Here is an 11,258-nt window from a genome sequence, read left to right on the forward strand (position 1 = left end):
ATATATCTGTAGATGTATATGTATATCTATATCTATATATCTATCTATATATATATATATCTATATATATCTATATATCTTTATATGTCTATCTATCTATATATATATCTACATATATTCATCTACATGTATATATATATAAATATATACATATATATCTATCTATATATGTGTGTGCGTATTATAGAATAAATATTAAGTGCATATTGTGAGAGTTGTATTTATGTTGAGACACTTAACAGAAGATATTCATGTCTATGCAAGAGGTATTGCTTTAACTTGGTATAGTTGAGATTTATGTATCGTATGAATAAATAATCATGAAATTGCACCTGGAACACGCGTATGAGTAAATGTGTGCTAGTCGCCGTTTGCCATTTCTAAACAAGTGCTGACTCCCACGGAGAAAAGTGCGTTCTCAAGCTCTTCAATAAGTAATAACATTTCCTAGCAACGTCTTCCTCTTACGTTTCTTTCGCATTTTTACTAACAAAACCTTAATTTGGAAACTTTTCTAACAAAATGTCTTTCAAATGTATCGCTACATGAAATATATAGATTCTTTTTCTTTTTTTTTTCGCTTCCAGCTTCGTCTTACCTTGGTTAGTTGAGTGCAATTTGAGTACAATGTTTCTCATGGGGAGAAAACGATTTCTACTTTTTATTATTATTTTCTCTACTTCTTTTAATCGTGTTCTATTCTTTTTTTTGTGTGTTCTACTATTTGCCAGTCGACTCTCCCTTCTCTTATTTCTTGTTCTTTTTTCTTTTGTTTTCCAATTGTTTGTCTTTTTTCCTTTGTCTTCCTCTTTTTCTTCTTTGTCTTCTTCTTCTACTGCTTCTATTAATTCTACTACTACTACTACTACTACTACTTATTCTTATTCTACTTCTTTTATTTATTCTACTTTTTCGTCTCTTTCTTCTCCTGGGCATCATCATCATCATCATCATCATCATCATCATCATCATCATCATCATCATCATCATCATCATCATCTAACTAGAAATTTTCACACAAGCCATCCTCAGTGACTGACTGTATCGTCCGGAATCCAACTGACAAGTCTTTTAAGATCTCTAGTACTGTCCACGTTTTTCGAAATATACAGGTATACACACGCACACATACACACATACACACACACAAATATATATATATATATATATATATATATGAATGATGGAGCATAAAGTACATATATATGTATGTATATATATATATTATATTATATTCTTATCGCAAAGCATTTTACAGTTTAAATAAAGTAAGTCAATTGAGCTCACATGCTAGAATCATTAAATCACTCTGACAGACGTAAAGACATTTACAACTAAAGGTTTAAATTTCAATGACATTTCTCGCGGTTAAGGTTGACCGAGATGATTTGTTCCATATTAATGGAGTCAAAGATGACTTCGTTGCCAGGTTCGACTCTTCCGACCGGCAGTAAGCGTGTAAACCACCACTGATGATTCCCGAAAAGATGAAACACTAGTGTCTGCAGGTATTTTATAATTATTATAGTAAATAGTTGTGTCAGCCCTTTAAGAACGCGGTTCTTATCGTTGACCGCTTTACAGTTGAAATAAAGTCGGTCAGATCATGATATTATAACCATTAGATCACTCTGACAGATATTTAAAAATAAATGTTAAAATTTCAACGCTTTTTCTCGAGGTTATGATTGACCAAGATGATTTGTTTCTCGCTAATAAAGTCAGAGATGACTTCGTTGCCGGGTTCGAATCTCCCGACCGGCAGTTATCGTGTCACCCTGCACTGATGATTCCAAAAAGAATGAAACACTAGTGTCTATAGGTACTTAATAATTATTATAGTATATATATATATATATTTTAAGCCCCCCCCCTCTTTTGGTAGAGCACTGTCGTAAATAATCTCACCCGCTACTTAATTGGCTGAAAAATGCGAAGCTCGCTGATTCTTTGTTTAGAAACAGGCGGTTTGAGCACTGTAAAAGTTGTGGACGGATGTTTGTTAAAATAGAGATTCTGACAGGTTATTTACGGGCATCGTTTCTGTGCTCGAGTGGGAGAACTGCCGACTGTCGATACAACGGTTCTAGGTTCAATCCTTCGCTTGGAGGAGGTGCTAGTCTAGCGGCACTGATGTGTTGTGATACAACGGAACAGGACTGTATGTCGATGACTATATATATACATATATATAGTAATTTCCTATAGTGGATGAAACGCAGAATATGCAGTGTAGCTTAATCGCCATATATATTTTATAAATTACGAACTAGCTCTACCTACGTATTGAGCACTTTTGAAGTAAATACTTAAAGTTTACGCATAAATCTATACTTTCATATATTAATTTTATGTGAGTAAATGAAGTAGTTATATATATATATATATATATATATATATATATATATCCTCGTTCACATACACCTTTCACGATAAAGATAGTACTCAGAATTAGATAGAATCGAGCAATTGCATCGACAATGGACAACGCCAGACTCAAAGTGGGTTTCGATGTATCTAATTTTGGGTTCTATCTTTATCGTGAAAGGTGTATGTGAACGGATATTTATATATATGTATCTATAATCTCCTCTTAATGTCTAATATATATATATATATATATATATATATATATATATATAGGTTAGTTTCCGCATTCGAGGATTTCATGTCCCTATCAGTTCTGCTAACACAGTGTTTTCCTCTGCCCCAAAGGAGCGAGGGCAAGAGTTTGACAAGAGCTTTTAGGTGTACGTTTTTATATTTTCTTAATCTTTACTCAAACTTTGAGCGAAGGCAAAATAAACAATTGGGTGAGTTTTTTCTTGTCGAATCTTATGCCACCCAATCTCCTTGTTTGAGTGTGTGACTTCGTATTTCAATATCCAAGATGATTTTGTTATTTCCGTATTCCAGTACTGCTTTGTGTCTAACATATTTGTCCAAGTGTTCAAAATGCAGTTATTGCCATATTCCGCATTGTTCTGTCTATTCGGTGTATTTTTGTATGGATGTTGTTCTCCCTTTACTCCTCATTCTTTACGCCTGTTTCATAGTTACAACATCTCAAGTTTCGAATTGGCTTTACATATAGGGATACGCATAATTTAAACAAGGGTGCATGTATTGTTGGTTTTTTGTTTGTTAGCAATTTTTTTAACATGGTGGTCACCACTTAGCAAGGACCGGAAGCCACTCGGGGATAAGGGTTATTGCGTGTACAGTAATCGATGGGGTAGTATCGTAGTAATCATTAGTATTGGAGATTTGATAAAGTGTCTTACTTAAGGGGGCGGTTCATCAGGAATTTGTTTATGTTGGACTTGAAGACATCCAAGTTGTAGTCAGGTGGGAAACAGGCAAACGGAAGAGAGTTCCACGGGCGTGCACTTCTCAGAAAAAAGCTGTGTTCATGGAATCTACGTTTTGATTTAGGCACAGATAAACAGTGGGGGAATTATTGACAGTGGTTTCAGCTAGACGGGTGTTTATCGTGAGAGATTAGCGAGGGGGGCAGAGATTTGATCTCAGATGAGCACTTGCCATGGAAATAACAATAAAACAAAGAAAGGCTCGCAACGTCTCTTCTGTGGGAGAGAGGTTGTAGGCAAGAGAAAAGAGCAGTTCCCACTAAGCCACGAAGTCTATTTTGTACTCTGTCAAGGCAGGATATGCGGTTTTTAGCAGCTCCTGCCTAGATATGGCAGCAGTATTCCATCTTTGGACGTCCTTGGCTTTTATATAGATAGAGAATTGCATCAGTAGTGAGATATATCCTGGAGCGGGAGAAGGATTCTAGAATTTTCCCAACGACCTTGGCAACAGACTTGATGTACGTGTTCCATTTTAGATCAGGAGTAAAGGTCAAGCCCAGAAGCTTGTCAAAACATGGAGCCTCCCGAAGACAAGAGCCATCCATTTCAATTGATGCTAAACGGGGATCAGAGCGTTGGTGATGTAAAGATAGGAGCTTGGTTTTAGATGCGTTAGAAGAAACACGTCATCTCTTCCCCAAGTGTACCACGCGCTCAAGATCAGAGCAGAGAGAATCAGAGAGAACTTTGTCATTTACGTCCTTTGATGTTTTGCCATAGATAGTCGTGTTATCAGCATAGATGTCAACGAATTATATAAGTATGCGTTTGGGAGATAAATTTGTTCGAGTGTTCAAATCGCAATTATTGCAATATTCCCCACATATTATCCTAACTTTTCTTTTCTTGTATTGTTCTGGGAGAAGTTTGCTGCATTCACTTATTATGTAGTTTACGGTTTCGTCTCTTGATTTATAAAGGCTCAGTTTGTTGTCTTCTTGGGTTTTGTTTCTCTTAGAACTGCTATGTGTAGTTCTAAACGCATATTCTGTGGGACTGTCTGTACTGATTCTGTTTGTTTGTTTAGGTGTCCTTTTCTTATCCATGTGCAGGAAGGTTTCTTTTCTGTGAGTCTCTCCTAGTGTTCTTCTTATAAATTAGCCATGTAGCTGTTTCACTTTCCACTTTTCCGCTCTCGCATTTTTCTCTTCTTTCTCATTGCTTGGCGTTTGTTTCACAACATCTATTACGTTGGCAGCAATGGAAATAGTGAAATAGTATGAAGCGGTCTATACTGATAATTAACTATTTAGTCAAGTCAAATACTGTAGAGGACGCGTTCTTTTTGAATATGGAGTGCAGAGTTATATCTGACATAACGTTTGGAAGTTTTTCCAATCAACCACAGAATATCGATATGCAGTACGATGGAGAGGTACATCTGAGGGTTTATTACATTTAGCTTTTATCTTAACCGAAACAACTGAGTGATCGGGAGATTCCAATGGAGGCAGAACGAAGGATGAGCACATTTCTGGGCAAGTTGTTAGAAAAAGGTCAAGGATACATATTGCCTGTCGGAGTCGGGCATACGGGCAGTCGGACGTGAACAATTTGTGGCGGACCATAGGCAATCGAGAAAACATGACAGTACCTCATCTCTCGTCTTGTTTGAGGTGGATTTGCCATGCAACATTGTGAACATTGTGAACATTGGCGTCTCGGCGGAAATGAATGTAAGCGGAAGGATAGATGACAGAATTTAGTCAATTTTCTCAGAGATACTTTAAATAATAGTAACTTCGCTGTTATGGAGGCAAAAACGGGCAAATATGAACGCGGTATTCTGAAGCACATATAAGCTAAATTAGGATCTTCTCTGGAGATGTCCCTACCACATGAAAAACCATATTTAATTTAGGCACAATTAGCTTCCATAGCCATGACGGTTTTAAGGGTCAGATTTTTATGTCTGAGTATACTTTAATCAATAACTCTCCCAGGGAGACAGCCGGTCCAATGCTAGTTTTACACAGAAATAATAGCCCAGGTTTAGTCTCCTGTAATGGGATTTCAACCTCTGGAAGGTTGGAACGTTATGTTAGAGAAGGACACCTGTGGGGAGTTCTATGTTAGGAGTTGGAGTTCTGGGTTTAATCTTGTTTTGTTTCTAGAGAGTTTTCATTTTTGAGAATCTAGATGTGTGGAATTTTTTTTTTACGATCACATTCCACGTTGGGACTACGTAAAACGCTCACGTAACAACATAAGAAAATAATAAGGGGGAAAAATGAACTAGGCCCTCTGGGTTCGATATATTTGTCCGAACAAGACGAGGTGGGAGAGATTCTTTTAAAACCTGGAAAATATAGAATAGACGAACGAACAACGTATGACAGCAAGAAAACACAAACCCAAGTGTTAAAGTTTAAATTAATTTTATTATAAAAAAGTAGACTATAAGGAAAGGAGGGGAAAAGAAGATAAGATTAAACAAAGGAAAAAAAATCATGAAGATGGGGGGGGGGCATCTTATGCTAATATCTTAAAATGCCGAAAAATATATCAATAAATGAAAAATTTCCCCTCCCAAAAAACCCAAAAAACAAACACCCCCCCCCAAAACAAACCAAAAAAAAACAAAAAAAAAACAACAACAACAAAGCCAAAATATCAACTCGCCGAGAGAGACTGGGAGAAAGCAAGGGCGGCCAAACTTACAGATAATTCTCTGTCCTTTGTGTCGGGTGTTTATCCTTTTATATGTACAACTTTTCTGTTCATTTTAGTTTTTGGAGAATTCGATCGTTCATATGACGTGGTATCTCTGCGGTTAATTTATCCACAGTTTCGTTATTTTAGCTCTCCGCTCTATGCATATTTGTTCGCCTTGTTCCATCGTGTTCACAAGCGTGTACCCAGCTTTGGGCACGTTGCCATCATCTTCGACGGATTTCGCCTTTCAAATTCGCTTTATGACAGGGGTTGCCTCTACAATCTGATCTCGTGCAAAGACCAGTTCAAATGCTGACATTTTTGCAAGTCGCAGGTTTCCTTTGGTTACTCCGTTAATTGCCATTGTTTCGTTTAGTTTTACATCGAGCTTCAGGCTCATCGAAGTTACGGTTGCTACTTTTTCTTTTTCGCTATTCGGGTGGGATTTCTTCGACACCCGTCAGTCATGGCGATTTTCCGCTTTTTTCTCTCTCCCTCCTCTTTCCCCCTCCCTCTTTCTCCATATGTTGCTCCCCCTTCCCAAGTTTTTCTGGCAGATTTGTAAGTTCTTTACATCATGTTCTCTTCTTTTTCTCTCGTTTACTTCTTCTTCTTCTTCTCCTTCTTTCTTTCTTCTTCCTCTTCTTCTTTTTTGTTGTTGTTCTTCTTCTTTCTTTCTTCTTCTTCTTCTCCTTCTTTCTTCTTCTTCTTCTTTTTTCTTCTTCTTCTTCTTCTTTCTTTGTTGTTGTTGTTGTTGTTGTTCTTCTTCTTCTTCTTCTTCTTCTTCTTTCTTCTTCTTCTTTCTTTCTTTTGTTGTTGTTGTTGTTGTTGTTGTTCTTCTTCTTCTTCTTCTTCTTCTTCTTCTTGTCTTAGTTGATTCTTCTCCTCTGTTTTCTTTCTCTTACTTATTTTTTCCTTCATTCTTTTTCTATTTTTCTTTTTTCTTCTTTCTTCATTGCACAGGAACGGTATATTCGATGATAACTGGAATTATGTTGGATTGTCTAAGCTTCTAGTTTCTTTTCCCATCTCGGCTCTGATCAAATCATCATCGCAAGATACACTGAGTTCAACTAAGTGTGTTATTCTCGCCTCTTTGTCACATATCACGATGTCAAATTTAACGATTTCTTCACGTACATGTAAGACTAGCATAGTCATATTATATATGGCTGTTTGAGAGTGTGATTCCAGTCATCAGATTGCAACAACAGATTTTCACGTCAAAATAATTCCATAGTTGCAAATAGGAAATTATCCGTGACATTTCAGACATACTTAACATATATACTTATAACTTTCAGAAAGATACTGACAAGAAATGTAAATTTATATGTTCTTTATATGCATGAAACTTAGGGGACATGTATTTGATTTTGACGATTTCAATGATAAAAAAGGTGAATGATTTACTTTCTAAGTTTGTATTAACCATGCGTACAATCAAGCTCCTCAAAAAGAGGAACTTTGGATGGAGACTGAAAAATGGGCTATCATCCAAAATTGACGAGTTCCATCCGCCTGATGTAACAGGTTTTAAGGTGCCAGTGGGCTGCGTTTGGTCACTCTCTCAGTTTGCAGAAACAGTTTCGCTGAGCTTAGAAACTAAGAAATACGACACGGCCAGAAGCTGGACTTGGTTGTCAGAAGATATTTGAGACGTAATTGTGATTGTGCTGTAATGTTCCTTCTTGGATATGATTTTTTCGATTATCTATTCTCGATATTTACCGTATGCATTCCGGTAGAAAATCTAAGAACTCTCCCTGTCACATCGAGTATATTTGTGTGAAATCTCAGAATAATCAACCCAGTCGTTTTATAATTTATCCATAACTCACACACACACATACACACACACACATACACACATACACACACACACACAAAGAAATTGCCTTATATATATATATATATATATATATATATATATATATATACTAGCGGGGATATCCGGCGTCACGCGGGTGCATCGAGTAAGGAAGTCCGAAAAAAAGTAGCCAGCCCGGGTAGAGAACGGTGTTAAAACAAGTGGCAGTAGGCAAGCAGGCTCGAACCTGCAACACGAAGAAGGAAAAGAAGGTGGGGAAAAACGTGATGCCTTTGCCGATGCTTCCATGGTAAAACCGGAAGTTGCGAACGTTGTTTTTACCATTTTCTTTCGATATTCCACGTCCGAAAGAACGCGGTTTAAAACGATACTGGTTTCATCACGTTCCGACGCATCTGTCGGAAGTTTTTGCGAGACATACAAACACACACACACACATTTTTCCTTTACATATATATATATATATATATATATATATGATATTCGTACACGCTATCTAATAGGTATATGTTATATGAAGATAGAAAATTGATGTACCCACTTTCAATGAATATAAAGCTAGTACATATAAAATATTTATTCCATTCATGGTTTTGTGAATTAACTTTATATGCTAAATTTCCCAATTTTTCTTTTATGACTTCAACATGTTTGTCTATGAATGTTTGAATAAAGCTTGTTTATTTTTTCTTTTAAGAAAGAATACACGAAGACCATTTTGTTCTGATTCAATGTTCCCGCTATTGTATTTAACTATGACATTAATAAAAAAAAAATTCTGCGACTTCATCGGTACACAAGTAAGCGAAAAGCAGAGAAAACACGACATGAATTTTTATTAACACTTCTTGCTTAACATTTAATAGACTGAACAAATTGTTTTTGGAATAAATATTCAAGGAATTTCCATAAAACGCTATAACTTAATGTATTCTTTGGCCCCGATTGTGGCTCTGTAAAATAAATGGCAGCCAAAGAATTGAATATTAAACGGGCTGAGGTTTAGAATTTGATGTTTGTTTTTATGACAAATTTAATGTTTTGAATATGGCGAATGTAAATCTGGCAATTTAATTCAAGAATAGAATTAGAATAATTTTTATGCTGACTCTGTCTAGTTTTCGAAATGTGTATAAGACACAGAACATATTAGAAAATAAGAGAAGTGTGCTTAATCCATTATATATATATATATATATATATATATATATATATATATATATATATATATATATATATATATATATATATGGGGAGAGACGGAAAAACGAAATAGAAAAGAATGGGACCAAGAAAACTGAGTAAAAATATGAAAAATGGAAAAATGAATAAATAATAAATAAAATAATGAAATAGATACATATAAACCACATATATAAATAAATATAATATATATATATATAATATATAGCTATATATATAGTTATAATATATAACATACATAATTACATATAATAAAAATAGACGTAAGAAAAGTAAAGAAAGACCAAGCAGTGTAATATACATAAATAGAAAGACACGAAGAGGAAATGAATGTGAGAAGACAAGTAAGAAAAGAAATATGGCGACACAATAAATAGACAAAAATATTAATTTATAATGACAACAAACAATGCATGAATAAGTAAGGAAAAAAGAAAGAAAAGAGAAGGAAAAGAGAGGGAGAACTGAAAAGAGAAGACAATGAAAAAGAAAGAAAAATCAAAGTAAAAAGTCAGTAAAGATAAAATAAATGTTAAATAAAAGGAAAAAAATTAATAAAAATAATAAGGAGAAAGAAATAAAAGAAAAACAAAACAAAATAAGAAAATGCGTTGGGAATGGGGGAAAAAACAAAGAATAAAAAATAAAAGCTAAAAAAATGATTGGAAGAAAAGTGAATGTATAATAAATAATAAATAAAAAAATAAATTTAAAAAATAAATAAAATAAAAAATAAAATAAAAAGAAAAGAAAGGAAAGACAATAAAGCTAAAGAAAAATACTGAGAAATAAGTTGAAAACGAAATGGGATAAAAAAGAAAGAAATAAACGACAGTGGAGACGAAAATATGAGAATATCTATCTATCTATCTCTTTATATATACTAGCAGGGAGATTCGGCGTTACTCGGGATTGAATTACGGTCAACGAATATTTCACCCTCCCATATTTTATAGTTATCGAAAACGATGAAATCTCCTATTTTTCAATCAAATTGATTGATGGCCTACTGTATATTCAGAGACCCATCGCGATACATCATGCTTTTATATGACAGGTGTATCTGCTTGTGGGGTAATAAACCTTCTTAAATTTAATTGCGATGTTAGGCTGTATAAAACGTTACCTTAAGTCAAAATCGCCTGTTCCATATATCATTAGATATTTTGATTGTGGATACGTATCGAATACATTTTGATACAAAACCTATTTAAGAACACTGTCGGACACATAAAGTATATTTGTGTGAATTAAAAAAAAACCCAGCCGTTTAGGAGTTTATAGGGAACGGACTCATACACACATACGCGGGCGCACTCAAAATTCTCTTTATACACGCACACACACACACACACACACACACACACACACACACACATATATATATATATATATATATATATCTTATATTCTGCTATTATATAAAAAAATTCTGTGTGCCTGTGTATCGATTAGTCCGTGAGTTCGTTCCCCATGGACTCGAAAACTGGGTTGATTTTATGAAATCTCACACAAATGTACTTAATGTGCCTGGCGGCGTTCTTAGATGGGTTTTGTGTAGGAATGTCTTCAAAACTGATCGATAATCGAAATAATTCGATGACTGAAGGTACATATGATTTGACTAAAGTTAACACTTTTATACAAGCTAATATTTTAGAAGTCTTATTACCACACAAGCCGAAAGTATCAACATATAGAATCAACAGTAGGTTCTTTGATATGACAGGGGCGTGTTTGAAATGAATGTTTCTGTTTAAAGCAAAATTTCACAATGATACTTGACTTTTTCATTTAAAACTTAAATTCAAACCATTATCACCGCACAAGCAGTAATGCATGGGGCATAAAATCAACAGTAAGTTCTTTGATATGGCAAGGGCGGATTCTTAATGATTGTTTCTGATTAAAGCATAACTGAACCATAATACTTGACTTTTGCATTTTAAATTTTAATACAATCCATTATATATAAAAATAATTTCATAAAATCAACAGTAGGTTGTTTACAATGTAATGCAGACTACAATGTCTTGTGAAGTAAGTCACAGCGGAGAAGCATGTAAACATCACGAAGGATCACAAATTAGAGCTGGAAATCAATCGATTTAATTGAAAAATCGGCTATTTTATCGATTTCGATGACAATAAAACCACGGGAGTGTGACACATTCATTGATAAGCATTCAACCTCG

General features: G+C 34.7%; 1 protein-coding gene across 1 annotated transcript; it reads right to left on the minus strand.

Moving 5' to 3' along the window:
- Positions 1 to 6,726: 6,726 nt before the first annotated feature.
- Positions 6,727 to 7,184, minus strand: LOC145263259 (uncharacterized; the record flags this gene model as incomplete). The annotated part of the gene is made up of 2 exons (XM_080120343.1): positions 7,044 to 7,184; positions 6,727 to 6,831 (listed from the first exon to the last, which is right to left on the minus strand). Coding segments are annotated over exons 1-2 (246 nt in total), but the record flags the coding sequence as incomplete, so codon positions are not given.
- Positions 7,185 to 11,258: the final 4,074 nt, after the last annotated feature.

The sequence above is a fragment of the Euprymna scolopes genome, chromosome 38, assembly GCF_053919585.1.
Source record: "Euprymna scolopes isolate OS-2025 chromosome 38, ASM5391958v1, whole genome shotgun sequence".
NCBI lineage: Eukaryota > Metazoa > Mollusca > Cephalopoda > Sepiida > Sepiolidae > Euprymna > Euprymna scolopes.